Below are 25,203 nucleotides of genomic sequence, written 5' to 3' on the forward strand. Positions count from 1 at the left end.
ACGACCCACTGGCTCTTTGCTATTTCCTGAAGGTTCCACATATCTTCCATCTCTAGTCCTTGGCCCCTGCTGCCCTGGCACTATCCAACCCTGGCAGGTAGACCTTGAGGGTGTGTGGGGGGGTGGTGGCTACAACCAGAAGGTACCAGAATAGCTCTGGGGACTTGCACACTCCAAGAGGCCCTGTCAGCCAAGAGGCCCAGCTGAAACAAAGCATCCTGCGATAGTTCAGCCAAAGCAGGTATGGAAGGACAGTTCAGAATCTGAGAAAATAATAAAAATTTAATGCGGAATCCCATGGCAAAAATTGCAGGGAACCACAAGGAGCTCTCCTTGAGACATGAGTTGGTTCGGTCTACATATCTACCTCCTTGCTTCTGGGGTGCGGGTTGGGGTGGGGATTCTGGCCCTGGCTGGTGGCCTCCTCTTCACAAGGGCAGGCACAAACCTGGGTTTACACCTCTGCCCGCCACCTCGTGGCTATAAGCCCTTGGCAAAGTGACTTCATCTTTCCTGAGTCTACAAAACAGCACTCGCCCTGTGCAGGGTAACTGAAAGTCATCACCTGCGTGCAGACCCCCCACGACCCCCTAAATGGCAGAGATGATGTTATAATTCCATTTTCCCACCCCAAAGGTTCTGCTTCACGGGGCTAGAGTCATGCTTTGGGAACCAAGCCCAGGGGCTATGTAGGCGGCTCTAGGAGTGACCCCGGTGAGCGCTCTGAGGTCGCTGTGGATCGCAGGACCCCTCACCCCGACACCTCTAGGATCTCCTTCTGGGCCCTCACTCACCCCTGTGCTCCAAGGATCCCTTTGGCTGGGAGAGGGGTGTGTTTATCTGCTCTCAGAGCCCAGGTAAGCTGAAAGACTGGCTGGCCTTCTCCCCAGCCCTGGATGAACCCTGTTCCCACAGCCAAGCCCCCTGTCCTCTCGAAGCAGGGTCCAGACAACTCCTTTCTTGTAAGTGTCGGGGTCAGTGTGGTAGAAGGGTGCTCAGCTCTGGGAACCTGGTATGGAGTGTTAGGGAGGAAGCATCCTTCCTAGTGGGGATAGACCACCACCACCGGGATGGCAGGAGCCCTACAAACCACAGGCCCCGACTGGGGATGGTTCTCACGCATGTGGGGTCTCCCTGCTCCGCAGGGATGGGCAGGGCAGAACACCTACTGGCGGGCTGCACTGTCCCTAAGGACACTTGCAGGAAGGAACAAGTGTCCCTTGAACTCTAGAATCTGTCCCATGGAGCTTCAGCCTTAGAAAGTTGAAGGTCTTCAAGTTCAGTCCTTGACCTTGACCTTCTCCCATTAAATATCTGCCCTGGACCAAGCCCCGAGGAAAAACCTGTGATTACCAGCAAAGCCAGTCCTACCCTCCACCCCTCACCCCCTGCTGTCTGTTAAATGAACAAGTAGCTGGACGGGTTTCATCCATCCCGGTGGTCACCAAGTTTTAGTTCCTCCTGTCCCCCCTTAGAGGTAATTTCACCACCCAGGTGCTTCTGAGATTAGTATTTTTCCTTTGAACAGCCTCTTTTTTTTTTTTTTTAAGATTTTTAAAAATTTTATTTATTTGACAGAGAGAGGGAACACAGGCTGGCAGAGTGGGAGAGGGAGAAGCAGGCTCCCCACCCAGCAAAGAGCCCAATGCAGGGCTTGATCCCAGGGCCCTGAAATCATGACCTGAGCAGAAGGCAGACGCTTAACGACTGAGCCACCCAGGCCCCCTAGAGAGCCTTACTTTTTAAATGAGGTTTCCATTCTCAACAATAACGTCAATGAAGGGTGGTTTTGATGAGGTCGTCATCTTTCCCCCCTGGTAGATAATAACATAAACAGGCAGCTACTAAAATTGTACAAAAATCCTATTATATACACACACCCTGGGAAATAATGGACCCCCCTGATGCCGAAGAGGCTGCCACCAACAGCTGTGTCAGTGTGGGCAGGAGGATTTGGAGCCGTCCCTGCTGGCTGGCCCGCAGGCCAGCGCCTTCCTGGAGCTGGAGGTAAGGGCCCCAAGAGGGAGAGGATGTCTCTTGCCTAGAGGCAGACAGCCGATCATCTAAAAGCATTAGTAAGTTTTCAGATAAAAGTGGGGGCACAGGATGGGGCCCTAGGACCATCAGGATTAGAATCTGGTCTGTCAGGAGTCCCCTCCTGCCTCCTAATGATGGAAGATCTGCAGCTGTGTGGGCGGCCCAGGTGACCCTGCAGCCTGGAGGGAGGCTAAGGACAGAGAGCAGAGGTGCTGCAGGCCTTCCAGCATGCCTGGCCCGTTTCTCAGATAACGCAGGCTTAGGAGCACAGCGGCCTCAGCTGCAGGCGGCCCTTTCTCCAAGACAGGAGTTCGAAAACTCCAGCAGCCTGGGCCCCACCCCAGAGGGTCTGATTCAGGGTGGCTGGCGGGGGGTGGGGGAGCACTCCAATCTGCTTTTCTAGGTGACAGCGACAGTGACATGATGCTGCTGGTCCAGGACAGTACCTTAGAGGATGCGATTACCCGACCCTGGTGAGATAGCACTCCAAAGTGCCGAGCACTCAGAATGAACATCGCAGGATGACACAGCCAAGAAAAATGACTCAAACTACAATGTATGCATTCCAATGCCCAGTATCGATGCCACCCAGAAGTGACCACGAGGCGGATCCCTGGCCACTGCTGGTTCCAGGGGCTGGCCCCGAACGTTCCAGTGAGATCTCTGGGAGAAATCTCCACCACGGAACAATGCCACATCCAAAAAAAGACCCAGCTGAGAAACAACAGAAATGGCTTGGCTACGTTCTGTGGGCGTGGGACTTGCTGACTATGCCAGCTCCTCCCTTTCCGACCGCCCCTTGACAAGCTAGGGGCAGGGGTCTCCCTGCATCGCTCCCATCCCATCTCACCATCCTGGTGCAGGCAGACTGAGGGCCACAGGAAAGAAAATCACTGCATTTGCCCCCAAGAAGCTGGCCCCTGGATTATAGAGTCATGGACTGAAATCCCTGCTGAGCGTTTGGCCTCGTGTCAGGCAGCGTGCCGGGTGAGGGGAGAGAGCTCGGCCTGGCTCTCATCTGCAGGGGCTCTGGGGCCAATGGTGCTGGGTGCTGGGCGAAGAAGAGATGGCGATCGCGCCGCCCTGGGCAAGGAGCAGGTACGGAGGGCAGCCTGCGGCGGAGGGAGGTGTGGGGAGCACGGAGAGAGCACGTGTCATCCTGCCTGGGGAGGAAGGCTGGACAGGTGTGGGGGAGGGTGTTCCTGCAGAGAGAAGCCAGCATGGAGATGTGGCTGCCGCAGAGGGGGAAGGGACTGAGGGTGACAGAGGAGGAGGCCTCGGGGGGAGCACGGAGGGGCTCTCCAGCCAAGCCAAGGGGTTCATTCACGCTAAGGGCAGCAGATGCCTATTAAGCCTGGTTCCTGAATTAGATGCAAGCACGAGGTTCCTGTCTTTCGCTGCAGGAGTGTCCCCCCTGCCGGTGACTGCTCCGTAAGAAAAACCACCTTTAGAGGAGGTGACCAGAGAGACCCCTTGGGTGGGGCAGCCAGGGATTTGGCAAGCCCGGAAGGCTTCCAAGGGCCCGGCGCGGCGGGGCTGTGGAGGGCTGAAAGGGCTGGTGCTTTCAGCAGGAGGAGCTCCGCAGATGGTGCCCTTTCGGGGCAGATCAAGGGCCTTGGAGGATCCCAACCCTCGGGGGAAGTCTCTGGTATGGAAAGGGCAGCCCGGGAAGCGCTGAGATCACTGAGGACCGGCAGCAGGGCAGGGAGTCTCACAGCCTGCCTGGAGGGCGTGCAGGATGGGAGCCGCACAGCCACACAGCTGGGCTCCTGAGGGGGGTGGAGGGCAGCCGCAGCCTACAGAGCCAGATTCAAGATGATCAGAAAAATAACAGCCACCTTTGCTTGGTGCTGCTTATGAGCCAGGCACGTCCCTCAGCACTCCGAAGCTTCTAGACACAGTTCATCCTCACCACCACCCGAAGAGTTAGGTGCTGTTATTAGCCCCATTTTCAAGATGAAGAAATTGAGGCACAAAGAGGCGGAGTCATTCTCGTGTGCGCACCCCTGGGAGTGGCAGGAATGGGGTCAAAGACCAGACCTCCCTAGGCCCTCCTCACAAATTCTTTGAGCTCAGAGAGATCATTGAAGTCTACTGGACCTGCTCCCTTATCTCATAGAAGGGGAAACGGAAGTCTGGAGAGACTAATTCGTCCATGGTGCTTAGCTGGCTAGCCGCGTCATGGAACTGGGAAATAAAGAATAACTTGGTGAAGACGGTTTTGTAGACCCAAGAGCAGGAACTTGGAGGGGAGAGGCCCGATTACCTCCCGGCTGCTGTCTGCTGGTTGCCCCGGGCAGCCATGCTCACTGTCTTCATCTCCACCCCAAGCCCTGCCTCCATCCTGTGCCTGCCACGCCCACGGGGATGTCCCGCAGCCCTCTGGTCTCTCACCTCCTCGTCCCCAGTTCCAGTGACCTCTACCTCCACTCCACTTCAGCCGTTCCCCCAGACCCAGGGCCGGGCCCCTCAATCCCGACGTCCTTCCTCCAGTTCTGACCACGCTTCCCACCCTTCCAGATCCCTCAAGCTTCCCAGAGACTTCCAGAGCTCCACTTCCTCCAAGCCCACGGGCCATCTGTCTGCTCATCCCTCTCCATCCGGGGCCCTGTGGAGCACCCACTCAGCAGCACCCTCCATCTTCATCACCCGCCCCCATCACTGTCTTCCACCTGGCAGAGCCCCGGCGCCGGGCCCAGGCCACTCTCCACCTTCTCCACCCTGCCGCACCAGTGTCCCGGTCACAGCACCCACCAAGGGCGGTCACGTGGCCTGTAGACGGGGGCTACTCTGACAGCCCTGGCCCCCGCCACGAGAGGGCGCCTTTTCCCACCCTGAACTCCTGACCAGGCAGACTGGGAACTACATTGACATTGAGGACTCATTGAAACCACCTGGGGAGCTCGCACAGGGTCTAATGCCCGAGGTCATCCGATACTGTTCTGGGGGCTGACCCGAGGATCCGGCTTTTAAAGAGCTCCCTGGTGATTTTAAAATGTGCCCTGTCCCCACAGGGCAACACTACTCGGCTGAATGAAGAAACAAACTACTGATACAGGTTAACGTCAAAGACATTATGGGAAATAAAAGAAGCGAGACACAGAAAAGTCCATGTTATATAATTCTATTTATATGGAATTTCCAAAACGGGCAAAAGGAGGGAGCAAGCAAACGAACCCGCGGCCGGGGGTGGGTCTAACTAGAGAGGAGCACAAGGGAATTTGTGGAGGGATGGGCGGGTTCGAGCACAAGGGAATTTGTGGAGGGATGGGTGGGTTCGAACACTGGGTTGCCGCAACAGCCACCAAACCGTATCTGAAAATATGAAGTTTACTGAGAATAACTGAATTGTGGACTAACAATGGATGAACTGTATGGTGTACAAATTATATCCCAGGAAAGCTGTTCAAAGTGGGGGCAGAGGGGGAACCCGACGTATTAAAAAAAAAAAAAAAAAAAAAAATTCCCGGTGATTCCAATGAGCAGCCAGAACCCAGCAAAGGAGTCCTGACACCACTGACCCCAAGGCCACGTCCACTTCTCCCTGGCCCTCCACAGCCCAGGGCCCATGCCCATCATACACCCTGGCACAGCGCAGGCCACATGATTATCCTTTGAGTGAAGGGATACGCATTCCTAGAGTTTGTCGCAGGCATCAGTGGAGGAGAGGATGTCCACTGAGTGAGCACTTACTCTGCAGACGTCTTTCATTCCCTCGTTCTAACTCTCTCATCGCCGAGATAAATATCCCCGTTTACACGAAGATCTGTGAGGTCGGGATAAATATCCCCGTTTACACGAAGATCTCACTGAGATGAAGTGTACTGCTCGTGGCCACACAGCCCTCGCCTGGCAGAGCTGGGCCTAGAGATTAGCCTGCTTGATACCAAATTCTTCCCTCTTTCTCAACGCATTTAAGTCTTGGCTGCAGAGAGGGCAGGGCCGATGCCAGCTCTATCTTTTCAGCCACCGGTGTTCACTAGGGAGCCTTGTCTGTCTCAGCAGCAGCTCTAGATCCCATATACCCAAGTCAACAAGGTGAAGGAAACGGTCTGGGCCCACACAGCCCTTGCTTGGCAAAGTGAGATCTGGAGATGGGCCCCATCCGATCGATCCAAGTCCCAGGCAGCCTCTGGGTACCATACACTAGGTAGGATGCCTCTCCAGACACAGGAGCGGCCAGCCCCGAGGTGGGATGGCTCTCAGCCCTGCACCCCTTCCAGTCCCAGTGTAATAAGCTTCTGGGATTAAGCTTCTCCCCAACCCCAGCCCTCTCCAACCTCAGGACTGCCTTCATTTGATCATCTTTCCAGTGTACCAGTTCGGAACAGAAAAGCTTGACGCTGCTGATCGGCCAACTTCATAAAAGGAATGCAGTTTCCCTCGCACTCACGAAAAGCTGTTAGCCCCTGGAGAGTGTCCAGAGCCTGCCCGCCAGCGATGCAGCCCAGACTCTGGGAGAGGGGTGCCAAAGCCCTTGGGCACACAGAGGAGTCAGCTGGGCTGAGAGATTTAAATCGAGAGGGGTCCTTGCCAGCAACACCACCAAGCAACATCCTGTCCTCAGAGAAGAGGCTTCCCACTGAGATGCCCTGAAACCGCAGTGGAGGGTCCTAACACAGCCATGCAGGGATGGAGATGTGCTCCCAGACTGTTGCCACTCGACCCCAGCGAGGAAAGCATAATGGAGGTGGCAGTGGGGGGTCGGGCAGGCAGCTGACCCTTTATCAGCATGTGTCCCGGAGGAAAAGACCTACCACCCTCTGAAGACTTCAGTTTCCTTATCTGTAAAATGGGAGCATAAACCCTCCCTACCGGGCTGCTGGCTGTGAGAGCATTTGGGAATGTATAAAACATCAACAATGTTGGGACGAACAATTTAACTTCTTTGGTGTCTTTCAAATCTCCATAGTTACAAGCAGTTCCCATGTGACAAAAGAAAGTTATAAATGGACAGGTTTCCCTGCAGTGGGAGTCGGGATCCCGGGATTCAGTCTGGACTTTTCTGTGAATAACCTTTCATGACTTCAGAGGGCTTTGAAACCCAGACCTTTGTCCCTTCCCCTCTCTGGACCTCGGTGTTTCACTTCTATACAATGAAAAGGTTGGAGGAGGCGTCCCTAATGGTCCCTCCCGCTGAGAGCCAAAGACTGTTGGAAACAAGAAGGTCTCTCCACATCGCGGCCGGGTCCACTGTCAATATGGGGCGTCCCCACCCTCACCATCAACCTGCTTGACACTCATTTTCGAGCACTGGTCACCGCTGTAAAGAAGGCAGCCTTCTAGCCTTCTGCGGAGTTTGGCAAGTCCCGTTTCCCTTATGCCTGTCCCTGGGGACTGAGAAACAGAGAGGTGGGAAGACAAGGACCAGCCTTGCCTGGGAAAAGCCTGCCTTGTTTGGATAAGCACAGACCGCGGGGCCAAACACTCCTGCTTTTCAAGCGCCTCCAAAACATCCCTCCCTGTGCATGAACCTTCCGGCTTACACAGCTCTTTCAAATCCAGGACTGAGTTTGGCAAGAACTGCAGGGAAGGCATGGGAAGGGCTACTGTCCCCATTTTAGAGGGCAGGAAACCACAGTTCAGAGAAGTGAGGTGACTTCTCCAAGGTCGCACAGCCAATGCATGGAGCGGGCTCTGCTTCCCGTGGGACTGGTGAGGCAGAGCCTCATAGCTTAAGTGTGGAGCTAAAGTGGGGAGAGGTGTTGTGACTCCCAGCCCTGCTGTGCACCCACCCTCCTGGACACACAAATCTACTCCCTACCCCCAACGCCCCCCCAACCCCCTTGCCACAAGGGGTGTTTTCCGAGACTCCTCCCACTGTGGTCTGCCTGAACGCCCAACTCCCACATTCTCCCCACACAGCTCCCAGTGTTTCCTCGGGCTGCTGAGCACATGTGGAATGGCTTGCCTGCTGGGATGCTCTGAACAGCCAGAGCACACGTGGGAGAAAAAAGGAAAGTAGGTGCTCCAGGAAGAATGGGATAGAAGGCAAGAGATCATTTTGCACTCATCCAACTAGGGAAAACTTTTTAAACATTGCTAATTTCACAGTTAGAAAAGAAGTGTGGAAATGGGGATTTTCAAACACTGTTGGGGGGACAAGGACTCAGAACAGCCTTCCTGAAGGTCAGTTTGTTGCAATATTTTAAAGGACCCAATAATTCTGCCTCTAGAAATCTACTGAGAAGATGCACATCGAGACAGGAAGATACTGGCTGTGATATCAAAAAGCTGGACACATCCAATAAATTACCACTTATCTGTCTGACAGAACACCATGACCCATTAATAGGAATGTGGTCTATCAAGATCTCTATGATCTGTAGTGAAGTGAGAAAAACAACACATATAGTATGAGGTCATTGGGCTTAAACAAATATACGGAGAAAGTTCTGGGCAGATGAACAGTAAATGGAAATCAAGGGTTCGCTTGGGAGAGAAAGCGGGATTTAGAGGGATCGAGCAAAAGCAATGTAATTATTTTTTACTATCCATAGCCAGCTTTTTTCTTTCTTGGCAAAAACAAAATAAACCCTGAAACACCGTGTATGATGTATGCATGTAAGCCATTAAAATGAACCGCCAAAGAAAACCCCCAACAAACCCACCAGTCCACGGTGACACCAGAGCCTTCGTTCCAAGCCAGCCCCTCCCAAACTCCCCTCACAGCAGAGATGTTTCTGGTGGCTCATCATGATTTTGGTTGGGGGGGTGTCACTGGGCATCAGTAACAAGGACAGCAAACCTACAGGCACAGTCAGGGAATGAGCCGCACAATTTAGCCGAGAGGCATGACAGAAGGGAAAGTTTCATTCCTGAGCTACGTGGGATGGACGGGTTCACCTGCCCTGTGCCCAGATTCCTCAGCCATTAGCTCTCTCTTGTCCCTGGCGTTTCAGCTCTGAGCCTGCTCCTAAAAGCAGGCTTAAGGGTCCTATGAGTTAGCTATCCCCGCTGAAGCCACGCTGCCCCCTGGAAGGAGACCACAGCTGCCAGGCCGGTGTGGACACGTCCTCTCGGCACACATACCTCAGAGAATCTCTGCACGTCTTGGGTCAGCGTGCCCACTCGCTTCCACTGGTAATGCTTGAGCAACTTCAGGATGGCTGGGTTCACCGCGTTATCCGATGGGACAGTCCGAAAGAAGTATGGGTATTTTTTCTTATCAGCTAGGACAGGTGTGGTTGCGGCAAAGGAAAGCTGGAAAACACAAAAGAGACATCACCTTTACTGGTGCATTTCTTGGCTGTGTGCCCAGGACCTCCCCCAACGGAACAGAGACCCTGAGCCAGATGGGGGGAGCAAACGCATGGGGCAAGGCATTTTGTTAAAGCCTTTTTGTTGGGAAAGCGATACATTATAATTGAAGAGAAGGTTTTCAAAAATGCCAAATAAGGAGAAAGAAGGAAAAATGTGGACCAATAATTTACTCCTCGCCAATGAACCACCATTGATGCAGTTTATTTCCTTCTGGTCCTTTTTCCGTGCACAGTGATTTTTTTTTTTAAGAAGGAGATTTTCAAAATCACTCTATGTACACAATTGAACCCCTTCCTTAATACTATCCCACAAGCCTTGAAACCATCTTGTTAAAAAGAAACTCTGTGCAAACATTTTAATAGCTGTGTAATACTCCAGCATAGGAACGTACCATAATTTACTGAATCATCTCTAATTTGGGGGCATTTAGACTGTTTGCAATTTGTCATTATTGTCATGTTATTCTAAAAGCGTCTTTGTGCAAACCATCTTGTTTCTACATTTTAGGCTATTTCTGTAGGATAGAGTCCGTGATATAAAATCTCCCACATAAAGGAGATGAGGTTTTGAAGACTTAATATTTATCCCTCCTCCCCAAATTATGTCAATTTACACGCCCACTAGCCAGGTATAGTTAGAGGGCCAATGTCACCACAGTCTTACCAACAGAGAGAAATAAAACATGTCTCTCTATAATTTTATAATGGTTTATCACTAAAAAAAATGAGTCATATTGCATTCATGGCTTATGCATAATGTTGAGCTTATTTCCATGGGATCGTTAACTAGTAGTATGTTCTATTTTAGGAGTTGTTTTTTCATGTCCTTTGTTTATTTCTTGAGTGGTATTCTAACGCTTTTCTGACTGAGTCTAATGAAGACTTTTTTTTTTTAAGTACAGCATCCAAACTCAGACTATTGGAGTTACCGCAAATATCCCAGTTTGTTTGCTTTTACAGTGTGTGTGTGTGTGTGTGTGTGTGTGTGTGTGTGTGTGTTTTAATTGACACTCAGTAGTCAAATCTGTCTATCTTCCCCTTCATTATTCCTTCTCTTTCTTTCAAGTGCCAGTACGTTGCTAAATCGGATTTTAATTATCTGTCTTCCAAGGCCCAGCTTAAATGTCACCTTCTCTGTAGCATTTCCTCTGATCTCTGCTCTCCCTGTCCCCTGGCCTCACCCACCCAAGGTGCTTATCGCCCTTTTTGATCTTTGCTGTGTGCCGGCAGAAACATGGTATCTTATTGCTCTTCTAATTTGCATTTACATTATAAGCAGGGAGTGCCTCTTCCTATGCTCAAGAGCAATTTGCAGTTTGTTCTGGAAACTGTTCACATCCTTCACCTGATTTCCAATTTGACTCTTAGTCTTTTTCTTATCAGTTCGTAGAAGTGATCTTTTATATGAACGAAACTAGCCCTTTGCAATAAAAGTTGCTAATTTCCTCCCAAGTCTGCATTTTTTTCTTTTTGTGTTTCTTATAATGTCTTCTGCCATAGAGATTTTATGCGGTTGAATTTATTAATTTTTTTTCCCTTTTAGGTCCTCGGGTTTTGTGTCGTATTTAGAAAGGCTTTTCCCTCATTGAGACTATTAAATAATTCCTCCATAGTTTCTTTCACTCAGTCATCCCCCACCTTCCTTCCCTCTCTGGTCCTCTCTTTCTTCCTCCCAACCTGCCACCCTCCTTCTCCTCCTTCTTTTTCCCTTTTTTTTTTTTTTTAATTTTTTGGTTTTTTTTTTTTTAAGTTTATTTTATTTTATTTGTTTATCTGACAGGGAGAGAGAGATCACAAGTAGGCAGAGAGGCAGGCAGAGAGTGAGGGGGAAGCAGGTTCCCCGCTGAACAGAGGGCCCGATGTAGGGCTCGATCCCAGGACCCTGAGATCATGACTGGAGCCAAAGGCAGAGGCACAACCCACTGAGCCACCCAGACGCCCCTCCTTCCTTCTTTTATTTCATGTAAACCCTTGACCCAGAGAGGACTGAAGCAAGCTCACTCTGCCTTCACAGGCTTTCTCCCTGAGCCCTTGCTGTCCCAGCAGCAGCTCTAGACCCAATACATCCCAGAATCCAATTCCAGCATCCAGGGAAATAATATACAGGTGTCCTCAGGCCTCAGTGAAGATATTTTTTACTGCCTTTCCTGTCACCCAAGGAAGCGCTCCTTCTCCTCCCTAACACTTTCACAGAGTGAGGCAGAAGTGACCTTGTCCCTCTTCCTGGTCTGGCTCACAGGGTAGACAACCAAGACCTAGGATCCCCGCATCTCTTGGGTGCAACCAGCAACCTCACCACATCCCATCTGTTGGAGAGGAACACAAAATATCCCACCAGCTGTCACTTGGAACTAAAGAGTACCTGTAGGAACCAGTTCCCAAGATCCTCATAGGACATCATCCCAAGACTGCTAAAGGCCAAGGGTAGAATGACTGTTTTGAAAAATTCTGAGTAGAAGGAGCAATGGGAAGAAGAACACACAGAGAGGAAACTCTCAGCTGGACACACCGAGGAATTCTTGCGTTCAGAGTTGTCCAGCAATGCCAGTAGTGAGATCCCTGTATCTGGAGGTATGCAAAAGGAGCCTGGACTAAGACCTAGTGAGAATACAGAGGAGCTCCAATGTATCTGTGAGCTCCTCAAAAATTATATGAAAAAGTTGTGTGGGCAGGTATGTGCCTATAGGTGTGCCCATTTTTTTGAAAAGAGGATTCACAGTTTCCATCAAGTTCATCAGGAGGGTCCTGTGACCCAAACAAGGTCAGCACCCCTGCCTACAGGTGATACAGGGGTCCCAGAATAAGGACAAGAAGTAGATGCCCTCTACAGTTCCCTTGGACGTAGTGTCTGTGACTCGTCTCTCAAAATTAAAGCAACACGTCAAGCCTCCTATGGACAGGAGAAGAGAAAGAGGGAGCTGTTAGAAAAATCAGGGAGTAAGTCTTCCAGGACCTGGGATGGTATATGTGCCATCCTGTCCCCCCAGATGCTTATCTGACACAATTTGGGAAATATTGGTTTTCTGATGTGATTTCTGAATCACACTCTGGTTACTACTTGATCACTATCGTCCTATTAGTTCCAGGTCCACAATTAGATGTTGCTTGAACAACCTCATATGTTTGCCCTGTAGGTAATTACAGTGGTTACTGTTCAGTGAATAAATGGCCCATTGTGTTTACAATGGGCTTGGAGTACAATCCATGCCCCTGGTCTAAATCATGTTGGGTGCAAAATATTAACTGGCACCAGTATTTTCTGCCCCATTTGAGATAATGCTCATTTTGATTAGATGGCTTGGCATTACCTTGCCTCTGGCTTTATCCTCCTATAACTTTCTTCTGTGGGCAAAGGCTGCAGTGGCCTAGGAGCACTGCTGACATTCCGAACTGGAGGAACCTGAGAAGTCATCTAGCTCTGGGCTTGTCTCTCCTGGCTGCACAGCAGAATCACTTGGAGAGATTGAAAAAAAAATACAATGCCTTGGTCCCACACCAAACCAACCGAATCGTAATCTCTGTGTCTAGAGGCCAGGCTTCAGGATTATTAAAAAAAAATCTGGCAGGTGATGATGATACACAGGGAGGGCTGAGAACCACAAATACAGCTCAACATCCCTAGTTCCGAATAAGCAGGCTAAAACCTAGAAATGGGAGACATTGAGATATTTGCCATAGCCAGTAAGAGGTAGAAGCGGGACCCCAAAGGTGGGTCTACAGGACTGCAACACCTGTGTTCTTTCTCCCCTTGAAGGCTGTCCACCTGCTTCCTATGTGCTGGCTAGCCCTCCCTCCCCGCCCATTCCCTCAGCATCCGGAAACACCAAGCCTGCTGCTTCACGGCCAGAACTGCAATGCCCAAGCTTTCTGGGCTCTCCTTCCTTCTTTCACACAACCAAGTTCATTTCCAAACACGCTATGACTGAGGCTCTGAGTTATTGAGGCTCAGAGTTAATCCCTATCCAAGGATTTATTTCAGAGAGTACTTTTAAAATTTTAGAGTTTTGTTACCATTTCTGGTTTTATTGCCCTGTTTTGAAAATTTGGCATGGAGTGTGTCTGCTTTTGGAATTTATCGAGATTTTCTTTGTGGCCTATTCTACAATCAATTTTTGTGAAAGTTCCACGGGGCCAGAAAAGAGAATGCAGTCTCAAGTTGTAAGCTATGAAAGTCTTCATCAGGTTTCTTATGTATAACAGGTATAATCAACCAAAATGACTGAGGGGGTACCTGGGTGGCTCAGTGGGTTAAAGCCTCTGCCTTCAGCTCAGGTCATGGTCTCAGGGTCCTGGGATTGAGTCCCGCATGGGGCTCTCTGCTCAGCGGGGAGCCTGCTTCCCCCTCTCTCTGTCTCTCTGCCTGCTTGTGATCTCTTTGTGTCAAATAAATAAATAAAATATTTTTTTAAAAAAGTCATTGAGTATCACATGTTCCATTTTTCTGTTTACTTGATCTGTCAAAGACTAGAAGACTTGTTCAATTTTTCTCTACCGTCTCTGACAATTTCTCCATCTATTTCTACAGTTTTTATTTTATCTGCTTTGATTTTATGTTACTTTGAGCATAAATGTTCATTACAATTACATCTTTATTTCTTAGCAACGTATACCCTTGCCTGGTCCCAAGAGCAGGCAGTTAATAATCATTCCATGAACTGAGAATTAAAATATTTATCAAAGTAAAAAAAAACCAAACCCTGTCATTTTATTACTTTTTTGGTCATTTTATTACTTTTTGGTTTATATTATAACATGCTTGATATTAATATTGAAACCTTTATTTCTACTTGTATTTGCCTGTCATAGAGCTGATCCTCCTTTTATTTGCATTCTATTAAGATTGTTTTAAAGTATATTTCTTGAAAAGAGCACACAATTTTAAAGCATGTAAGCTTATTGCTGTAGTAAGTACTTGATCTTGCACTTACCTTGTTGGCAATATTTTTTTTTTTTTTTTTTTTGAGAGGGAGAGAGGGGAGGCAGTGGGGAGGGACAAAGGGAGAAGGAGAGAGAGAATCTTAAGCAGGCTCTAGGCCCAGCATGGAGCTCGACTCGGGGCTCTCTCTCACAATCCTGAGATCATGACCTGAGTAGAAATCAAGAGTCAGAGGCTTAACTGACTGAGCCACCCAGGCACTCTGGTAGTCTTGCTCTCTTTGTATGCTTCCTGTTTGTTTCCTCTTGTTCTTTTTATACTCACACTATATGTCTACTCCTCTCTATTCTGGGTATATTAATCTTGCTTCTTGTTTCAAACTGTGGGGGTGTCTTTTAATATTCTGAAGAAGGGCAAGTGGTTGAAATCTTGCTGAGGATGAACTTCTGTTGCCTTGACACATGGTTAGAATTTAGCTGGGTATAAAATTCTTGGGCTGCATTTCCCCCCTTTGAAACTACAAAGGGATGCAGAGGAGAAATCTGGGGCCAGTTTGACACTTGTTCATTTGTAGGTATCTGATGTCCTCTGCCTGGATCCCCAAAGAAGGTTTTTTCTTTATTCTTAGATTTCAAAACATTTGCCAAGCTAGATCTTGGTATGACACTCTTGATTTTATCTGAGACACTGGGAATCCTTTAATCTATACCTTCAAGCTTTTCAACTCAGAAAAAAATCTCTATGCATATACAATATAAATGTAGTATTATGTGTAATACCATATTGATTTTATTATATTCATATATATTCTTGTCTTTGCTCCAGAGAGCCTCATTATTTAGATGCTGTCTTTTCTTTTTTTTTTTTTATTTTTAAAGATTTTATTTATTTATTTGGCAGACAGAGATCACAAGTAGGCAGAGAGGCAGGCAGAGAGAGGAGGAAGCAGGCTTCCCACTGAGCCTGATGTGGGGCTCAATCCCAGGACCTTGGGATCATGACCTGAGCTGAAGACAGAGGCTTTAACCCACTGAGCCACCCAGGAGCCCCCTGTCTTTTCATTCTTCAATTCCGTATCGATCATATTTCTTTCCATGACTTCATCTCTGGTTCCTTGTCCTTTACAGCTCATAAGAGCATCTCATTCTATTCCATATCTTTTATTATGGGATGTGTGCATATTTAGTTTCGCTCATTTCTGGTAAAGCAGCTGGGTTACTCATGGACCCAACAGCAGGGCACAAGTTCTTTCTTCCTCATATCCTGGCCAATAATTGGTATTATCTCCTTTCCTACTTTTTGCCGATCTTTCTGGGACATTGTGGCACTTCATTATTATTTGACTTTGCAGCCCTTAGCCCTTGAGGTTCTTTGATCTATGAGTTTGTTGACCTGCTTTTCAACAGCCTCACTTTTAAGCTTTACTCTCCCTAACATAATTTTATGATGTTATTGAGATTTTCCATTTCCTAAAAGTTGTTTAGGATCACACTCCCTTCTTACCCTGTTGTCTTATCTCAGACTAGTCCAGGGAGACCCTGTTTTTTTCTGCATATGACTGAGGATGCTAAATGTTTTTCTGAAGTTTTCTTCTTTGTTCTGCAATAGATCATTTTCAGAGGTGGACTCTTCCTCTGCTTCTTGTGGGTATGATGCACCTTTGATTATTTTTGCAATACTTTTTCAAAGGCTGAATGTCAGCTGTTCCCAGTGTACTCATTGTCAAAAACAAGGCAGGTCTTTTCAGAGTTGGCTTATCAAATAACACAATGCATGGATTGCCTGTGACCCATTTTCTGTCTTTTAACATTATAATTGAATATTTTTCCCAGAAAAATCTTTGAGCAGTCTTTAGTGTCCAGAAGGCTCTCACTTTTTGCTGTTTTATGCTAATGAGTGACATCTTTGTCCTCAGTGCCTAATTTTCTGATGCTCTGAATCAACACATTACATTATATTTCCATCATACATTCCTGCCAGGGTTTTTCTTTCTTGCCCATAAAACTTTACTTGCGAGGTTTCTGCCTCCCAGGATGCAATGCACTCCTAGTGTCCTCCTGTCTTCTTCCTATTCAGCTTTTCCTAGGAATGTATAGGTCTCTTTGAATTTGCAAAGAGAGATGAAAGTGAAGAGAAGAAAGCATCTTGGTTGCTTCAAAGGTAAGCAACTGTGAGTAGAGGTGTAGCTATCCAAAGTTCTGATTGGTAAAGCCCTGGGTCCCTAACTCAGATTGTGGGAGAGAGAGGGAAAAGTCTATTATTTTTCACAATGATTATTGTCTTATTAGGCAATGTTCAGAGTGCCAGAAGGCAAAGTTTTGTAGGATTTTATCAATCTAGATCCATCTATTTGAAATCATTGAAGTTGCCAAACATCTAGAATGTGAGTTGGTCATAGAGCCCCTCGGTTCTTTGAGGTAAGAATCACTGTCCATTTTACAGCTGAAGAAACCATGGAAAAGAAAGGCGATGTAGTTGTGCAAGGTCAGTACAGGAGTGACAAAACTGGCGTTTTAACTTCATATCCTGTTCTCTTTCTTCATTCAGCTCTGAAGAGGCAGTCCCAGCTGAGATGGGGCAATGATCTGGGGTCTTGTTCCTTCTTCTGAGACCCTATAGCACAGCCATGAGGCAGCTGATTCCAAGGCTTCCAGAATCTCTCACACATAGCACTTTTCCATGGTGGGCATGGCTAGTCCTGGGGGATTCTGGGGGACTCACCTTAACCAGCAGATTGAAGTGGGGAGAGAGTTGTCAGCATCTCTCTCTGGGGGGGAATTTCCAGCCTGGCATGAAATATTTTGTGAGGTTTAGGGTCTGCATATGGAAATGCAAATCACTTTAACATTAAGCTGAGGCCACTATGAGGCCACTTTAGGGAGCAGGGGGAAATGGGCTTCATTAAGCCTGTCTCTATGACTGTGAGAACAAGGGCATCATTTCTTCTAGGTGTCTGCCTTCCTCACCTCTGAATATGATGATGGATGAAGGATTTCGAAGGTTTCTCGCAACCACACAATTCGGCTCTTCTCTCCAATGGTTGAGGAAAATGATGAAGTCTGTTAGCTTTGTGTGGGTATGTGTTTCGTTGGCTCTGATTTATTCAGATAATTGCCTTTGTGTCTCATTTCTCTTTGCAGATGTAAGCCCAGATGAAAAATGTAAATACACCTCCCAACTTCGGGATCTTTATTAAATTCCAAGCCACTGATGAATTCTTGCCTAAATGCAATTCATTCTTTCCCTGATTTGGGGCCTCTGAGTTTAACTTTCCTGGGGAGCGATGACAATTTTCAGGTGGGAAGTAGGACCAAGAGCGGCTCTCATTGCTAAATCCTAGGTGAGAGACCCAGGCCAGAAGCAAGGCGGCGGGGGGGCGGGGGGGGGGGGGGGGCGGCTGAGGGGGCAGAATATGATGGAGGCTTGCTCTTTTCTCTGCTCCCTTTAATCTTTTTCCATGGGTTTGCTGACTGTTTCTGTAATTAAATGAGGGAAGTATTTGTCATCTCGGGTCCCTTTCAGCCAAGATGAATGGAATGCAACTTTCTCAGGAAGCCTCTGACAAAACCCTGTTTGTGGCCAGTGCCAGGACATATACAAAGGCACTGGGCTGGGGGCATTGGGAACTCGGGCCCGCTTCAGGTCCTCGCCAGGTCGCTGCTGCACCCGAGCCCTGGCGAGAAAATGTTTGGACACAGAGTGCCTCTCCACAGAGGCCCACGAGAGTAATGTGCTGTGGGGCGGCCTCAAAGCATTTCCCGAGTTAACGAGGGGAAAGGAATGCCTGGACTTGGGGTGTTTTTGAAGCCCTATTCCCATAAAAGGCCCACTGGGGCGTCATGCAGAGACTTGCTCTAAGGTTGGAAGGCTTTTCAGTCCGAGAGCCCGGGCTGGAGCCACTTGGAGAACCATCATTTCTCCTTCCTGTTGATGAGCTTCCATCTGGAATCACTCAGAGGGGCAGAGCCAGCTGGGCTTTCACTACCCACCTTGATGCCATGTTCTTCTGGGGAGCTCGAAACAGCTTGTGAGGAAGGTAGAGGAAGCATCATTGTCTTTGTTCCTCACTGAGTAACTGAGGCATAGGGAGGTGTGGTGACCTGCCTGAGACCGTGCAGCTGGTAAGGGGCGGAGCTGGGATTTGAGCTCGGGTAGTCTGGCTCCTTTAAATTATTGTGTGATGAGCACCTGCCATGGGCCAAACACGGCATGAAGGGCTCAGCATTCACGTTCTCATTTAATGAGTAAAACGACCCTATGAGGTAGATACTTCTCTGATCTGCACTTTTCAGATGAGGAGACTGAGGCTCAGAGAGGTTAAGTCACTTGCACTTGGTCACACAGCCAGCAACAGGCAGAGCAGGGAGACTCCATCAACCTTTGCTCATTCTGCAGACTGCTCTACTTCTCATCTGTAATTAACAATGTCTAAAACAAGTTTACTTCTTTAGTCTAACTTTGATCTTCATCAAAACCCACCGTGTTGGTAGAGTAGACTTTATGACTCTCATTCTCCAAATAAGAAAACTGAAACTCAGAGAGGTTAAGTGACTTGCTCAAAATCACCCGTTAGCAAGTAGCAAGGCTAGGGCTTGACCTTGGGACTTTCATTTTCGGCATGTAGCTCTCTCTCCAACATTCAAAGCTGTTTCTTGAGGAGGTACCCCGAAAAAGACAAGAAAGCAACCAGGGCAATTTAAAAGAAAGAAAGATTAAGAAGAAACAAAATCTGCTTAAAAGAAACAACAATAATACTGAATCGCTGGCTTGTTATGCTTTTGATTCCCTAGGATGGTCCAATTCAATTATATGAAACAGAACTCATATGTGTGTATGTGGATATATATATACACATATATACATATATATATGTATATATAAAATTTTATTTTATCATTTAAGAGAAAATTCTTCCTATTTTTCTTTTTAAACTTTTATCATGATATAAAAGCTATGTCTAACTGTATAAGTATATGAAATATCTATGTTCCGTTTAAGGAGTAATAACGAAACCAATATCCAACTGCCCATCACCCAGTTTAAGAAATAGCTTTTATTTACTTGTAAATATTAAATTGTAAAGTAATTTACTTTTTTTGCTCTTTTAGATACAACCTTTTGTGATTTTTACTTCTTCCTTCCCTGCCTCGGCTTTTCTCTCATTATTTTATATAAAGGAGTTAGAAAACAAATATTACTTCCTCGAATCCTTTCTTTCCTTTTTATTTAAGTCAGAGATCAGAATAAAATAGAGAGACATGGAAACCAAGACAGTGCTGAGAAAGCAGTATGGTCCATAAGGTAGGGACTCAGGGCCTCAGTGTGGACGGGCTGGGGCTGAATGCCAGCCCTGCTGTTCACCAAGCAGCACCGGAACCCTCCTCTGCCTGTTGGGATCCGTCTCCTCTCTGTAATCCAGGGTGACTCACTCCACCCCACTCCCATCTCAGGATCCGAGGACAATGATGGCTAATGTCAGATCACAACTTCTAGACTTAGACATTATGGGGCTTCAGTGGTGTTTCTCACCCTTATGTAAGGCCTCTTAACTCAAAGATTTTTCCTCTCAGTAATACCTCAATCCCAAGGAAGGCGGAGGGAAGAGAAGTACACCCATTTCACAGAGGAGATGCTTCGGTGAATGAATGGGTTTGCTCGCTGTGACGTGGCTGCCGCCAAGCAGAGACACAATTCTAAATCAATCAGGCCTTCTAAATCCTGATCAAGTGAATTTTAAATGGCTTGTTAATTAAAAAAAATAATAATGATTATATTGCTTGTCTAATTGTGTACAATTAGGATGTATGTCTTTAATTTTCTCTTAAACTTCTGGTAAAATATTCCATTTCCCCCTCACTGCTGTACAGGTGACAAATGTAAGAAATTAGCAAATTACATTAGAATCCTCTTTGGCTTCCTCAGCTCCTTTGCACTTTGCTTTCAGCTGATGTCTTTATGGGTAAGAAGTGCTCTCGTGTGATCACAGCTGTGAAGCCAACTGCCTTTTAATTACCACACTGCAAAAATCATGTCTCCTCATGTCAATTTAGCACCTCTAATTAGTGAATGGGTTGAGATCACATCTGTAGGGGGAGAAAGGTGTGCTGTGGCCCACCTCAATGCTTGCAGTGAAAGAGGATGTAGCATTTCTATCTGTTGGATCCTCCCATTTCCTCATGGACAGCTCCTACTCATCTGTCCAGGCCTGCTCATGGCCACCTCTTCCAGGGAGACTTCCCTGCTATCCCTCAGTTCTCCTAGCAGCTGTCACAGAAAAAGCATTCAACTATGTATCGATAAATGAATGTATGAGTGAATGCAAAGGGAGCAAACTTAGTATGTGGGGTCCCAGAGAGTAAAGCAGAATTGATATATGACTCTCTCAGGGAGCCCAATGTGGATCAACATCCGGGAGAAATATTTAATAGTGAGATATTCAAGAAGGAATCAAAATCTTACAAAGTACTGAGTTCTCCATCACTGGAGGTATTCAAGGAGATGCTCAAGAATCACCTATCTATCAGGGTTGTGGAGGGGATTCTCAAACCAACAGGGGGTTTGCACGAGTCAGTGTCTGCTGATGGCAAACCTAGTGATTTTAGTTGAGCCCCAGATTAATATTTTATATCTCAATAGGTACATTTTCTTTTTTATATTTATATTTATATTTTATATCTCAATAGGTACACTTTCTTTTTTTATATTGATATTTATATTTTATATCTCAATAGTTACATTTTCTTTTTTTATACTTTTATACCATCTTCTTAGAAAATGATACAGATTTCCCATTCATGGTATTTAAATAAAAGGATATGTGTATTTAAAGGAAAATACTAAATCAGTTAACAATACAAGTGGTAGACCCAAGGGTCTTGGAGGTCTGGGAAACACTGGATTGCAGGTTCATTAAGGAGTCCTATAAGAATATACAGTCCTCAGAAATAAAAATCTCCTACTCAAATCTCTGTTACTTTTCATTAGATTAAGTCATAATATGCATTTAAACAATATATCATGAGCTAGACTCTTATCTGGGCACTGGAGAATAAGCACTATCAGAAGGGCCACAAAGGGGGTAGATGGACCTCTCCAATCAAATGAATTACATTCAAAAAAGAGAAATAACCGTGCAAGTAGAAATGGCTTAAGAGGGTTGCCATAGTTAGCAATACTGGGGACATACTTGTGATGAAAGACTATTCTTTATTTGCCTGAAATCTTTTAATTTAACTGGACACCTGGCTTCTATCATGACTCCTGAGTCACCATCCACACCAGAGATGGTAAATAGACTTGAGCCTATGTGGCGTCACGAGCACGTTGATAGTGGCGGCCAGAGATGTGGGTTAAGTCGCTGAAGAGCATGAGGTCACACTTGTAATTAGCATGGGACGGGGAAGCAAGGGCACCTCCGTCATTCGTGTATGCGCCATCCTGAACTTGTCCAATTCCTCATTTTAACCCACAGGGGGACCGGAGAAGACAAGGGACTTGCCCAGGTTCCCAGCCCGAGTCCACAGCTGGGCTGGGCGAAACTTATCTGCTGCCCCATGCCGCCTGCTCAGAATCAAATCAGAATGCCACCAACGCCGGGATTATGTAATTCCAGGCTCTCCTCGGCAAACACGACCACCCACATCACCGGCCAGAACGCACACAGCCTGTCGAAGCCGCCACCTGGTCCAATTTATCATCAGGACTCCATTTGAACGCCCCAGAATAACACAAAAGATGGGAAACCAAAGCCATTTACACGGAGAGAGTTCCGTGGAAGGCCATGTTGTGATGGAGGGCACGCAGGGGTCTGAACCACGGCATTCCTTACGTAACATCTCGGGGGCGCACGCTAGGACAATTTCCCATTTGACTCTTGGTAGCACCCACAAGCATGTGGGCTTTCCTCTAAAGCAGACACAGCATGGGCTGTTCACTGCAATGATGGCACTGAGCCGAATCGGGGCTGCTTCTCCGCCTTTCTCCTGACCCCCTCCCCTTTCTGGGCCCGGACTCCCCTTGCCGTTAAAATAAGGAAATGGTCCTGGGTGGTTTTTTATTTCAGCTCTACCCTTTCATGACTTTGCAATTCTGCATTTGATTTACAGACCAAGGAGGAATTCGTTTTTTCCGTGAGGGAACGAAAACTGTGGCACTTGGGAGATTTGGTCAGGGGGGGTCTGAAACCAGCCTCTTCCAAGATAGTTAGGCGGTCTGATTGTTTTAGATCTCCATTTGGGTATCAGCCTTTTATTTTCTGCTCTTCTTAATCAAATTCATTCATTAGTTTTTCTCATCAGTTCAGCAATCATTTATTTTCTAGAAAAATTACAGATGCATTCCCTTAACCCCCCCATAATCCCCCTTCTAGGAGTTCATCCCCAATTCACACTGGCACCCCTATGAAACAGTGTGGCTCAGGTTATTCCAACAGACTGGAAACAACCCAAATGTTCATTGATAGAGGACTGGCTGTCCCAACTGCAGTTCATGCACATCGACAAGTGCTATGTAGCTGTAAAAAAAAAAAAAAAAGAAAGAAAGAAAAAATAGGGAATATCTTTATATAGTGACAAAACAGAGAGCTCTGGGAAAATTAAGGGGAAAAAAAGCAAAGTGCAGGACAGCATATGCAGTAGGCACCCTTTTGCATAAGATAGAGGAAGAGGAATAAAGACACACATTTATGTATATCTGGAATGAGAAACACTGGAGGGATAATGAAAAATGGCTAAATACAGGAGAGGCATAGAACAGAACAGAGGGAAGCTGTATGGGGTCCAGAAATTCTCTACTTGTTACATCCTTTTTGACTGTGGAATCATCTAAAAGTTGTGTAGGTTTTAAAAATAAAATTGATCAACACAAAGAAAGCAATCCCTAAGAACTGAAAACAAAGGCACTTACACATGTATCCATCACACTGAGAAAAATCGGTAAAGGGACGTCTGGTTATCTCTCCACTGTCCGACCAGGAGAGAGATCTAGTCTCCTCCACCCGCCCGCCACCTCCCACACTCACAGCTTTTAACTGTGAAGCTCTTCAAACCTACAAAAAGGTTGAAAGAACAGTACATGAACACCATATCCCCTTCACCATTCAGTATTTTCCACATCTGCTTTCCTCTCTGTAAAAATACACATACACACACACGTATACACACATACACAGAGACGCACATACACACACACACGTCTTTGTTTCTGATGCATTCGAAATTATAATCTTTGACACTTCACTCCGTCCAGAAGATTCTGGAAGATTCCCCGGAGCTTGATCGCAGTGTCCTCACCACACTTAGGAGAATGAAGAGCACTTCAGTACCATCCAATGGTCAGTCTACCCTGATTTCTCCGGTTTCCCCAAAATGTCCTTTTGGATGTTAAAAATCGGGATCTAATCAGCATCCATGCCTCCCATTTGGCTTCTATATTTTTATAACCTCTTTTCATCTAAGAATAGCCTCCGGCCTTTCAGTTGTTGTTTTTGTTGTTTTCCACAACATTAACTTTTCTGAAGAATCCAGGCCAGGTGGCTTGTAAAATGCTCTAGATGGGTGTGATTATTTCCTTATAGTCATATTCAAGTTTAAATGTTTTTGTTTAAAACATGAAGAAGTCTATTTTCTAGTTCAGTCCACAAAAAAAAAAAAAAAAAGAAAATCCTAGAAGCAATGAACACCAGTAGCAATGAGCAGAGTTAGATCCCAGATCTTGGTCCCTAAATATAATTCCCCAGCAGAAAGAATGGGGAAAGCTTGAAGAAATGGCTGGCTCCAAATTTAAGGCAGATAAATATATTAAGTGCCCAGAGGAATGGAGAAGGTAGGAGGGGAGGGAAGGGGGCAGGAGGGAACGAGAGCGTCAAAAAAGGGAATGCTCTTCTGCAAAGAAGAACACCAGCTTCAGTGCAGAAGGGAGGGAGTTGGGGGTCACCTGGGTGGCTCAGTCGGTTAAGTGTCTGCCTTCAGCTCAGGTCATGATCCCAGGGCCCAGGGATCAAGCCCCACGTGCGGCTCCCAGCTCAGCAGGAAGTCTGCTTCTCCCTCTCCCACTCCCCGTGCTTGTATTCCCTCTCTCACTCTCTCTCTCTCTCTCTCTGTCAAATAAATAAATAAAATATTTAATAAAAAAAAAAAGGGAGGGAGTTCGGTCAGAAAATGGCCATCTTGCAGCCCCGATGTGACAGTGGCTTGGCCAGGACCATCAACTGAGTCTCAAACCATCTGGTAAAAGATGGTGGGGGACCAGGACATGAGCCTCGAAGTCTCACCCCACAGGTTACTTAATAATTACTAAGGGGAGGAGGTATCTTTACAATAAATCTAGCAGATGCCACCTTAGCCAAAGGATTGAGTTTCGCATCACTGAGAAGGTTTCAAAGGTGGGCCTCCTGACTCAAAGCAGTGGGAAGAACATGGTATAAAAGAGGATTCTGGCCAGAACTGTTTATCCGGAATCTAGCTGTGAAGAAATGATCAAATCCAGATTTGGGATTTGGGGACATTTTCTAAAACAACTGGCTTGAGCCTTTTAGAAAGGTCAATGTCCCATAAGCCAAAAAAAAAAAAAAAAAAAAGTAGGAGATTAAAAGTAGTAGATTCGGGGGCCTGGGTGGCTCAGTGGGTTAAGCCTCTGCCTTCGGCTCAGGTCATGATCTCAGGGTCCTGGGATTGAGCCCCACAAAGGGCTCTCTGCTCAGAAGGGAGCCTGCTTCCCCCTACCCCCTGCCTGCCTCTCTGCCTACTTGTGATCTCTGTCAAATAAATAAATAAATAAAAATCTTAAAAAAAAAAAAAAGGCAGTAGATTCAAGGAGACTAAGCATGTGATCGGACTTACACTGTATGCTACCTGACTGGTCCCTCCCACCCCCAAATAAATGGCACTAAAGACATTCTGGGGACAACTGGGGGAATCTGAATATGGGTCATGTAACAGTTTAGATTATTGTATCACTGTTCATTTTTTAGGTGTGATCATTATATTGTGGTGATATACGAGGATATAATTGCTCTTAGGAGACTTGTGC

At 46.8% G+C, this 25,203-nt stretch overlaps 1 protein-coding gene and 1 long non-coding RNA gene across 2 annotated transcripts in view; one reads left to right on the forward strand and one right to left on the reverse strand.

The window, feature by feature from the left end:
- GABBR2 (gamma-aminobutyric acid type B receptor subunit 2) overlaps positions 1 to 25,203 on the reverse strand; it is a 336,043-nt gene that overhangs the window by 193,695 nt on the left and 117,145 nt on the right. The window contains exon 3 of the mRNA XM_032860690.1: positions 9,070 to 9,240. Coding sequence (XP_032716581.1) covers positions 9,070 to 9,240 — 171 coding nt within the window. The remainder of the gene's footprint in view (positions 1 to 9,069; positions 9,241 to 25,203) is intronic.
- On the forward strand, positions 17,066 to 22,527 carry LOC116869438. Its single transcript, XR_004383039.1, has 2 exons — positions 17,066 to 17,251; positions 21,647 to 22,527. It is a non-coding gene; the product is annotated as an uncharacterized LOC116869438 (long non-coding RNA).

This window comes from Lontra canadensis, unplaced genomic scaffold, assembly GCF_010015895.1.
Source record: "Lontra canadensis isolate GAN:19392208 unplaced genomic scaffold, GSC_riverotter_1.0 scaffold19, whole genome shotgun sequence".
Classification (NCBI taxonomy): Eukaryota; Metazoa; Chordata; class Mammalia; order Carnivora; family Mustelidae; genus Lontra; species Lontra canadensis.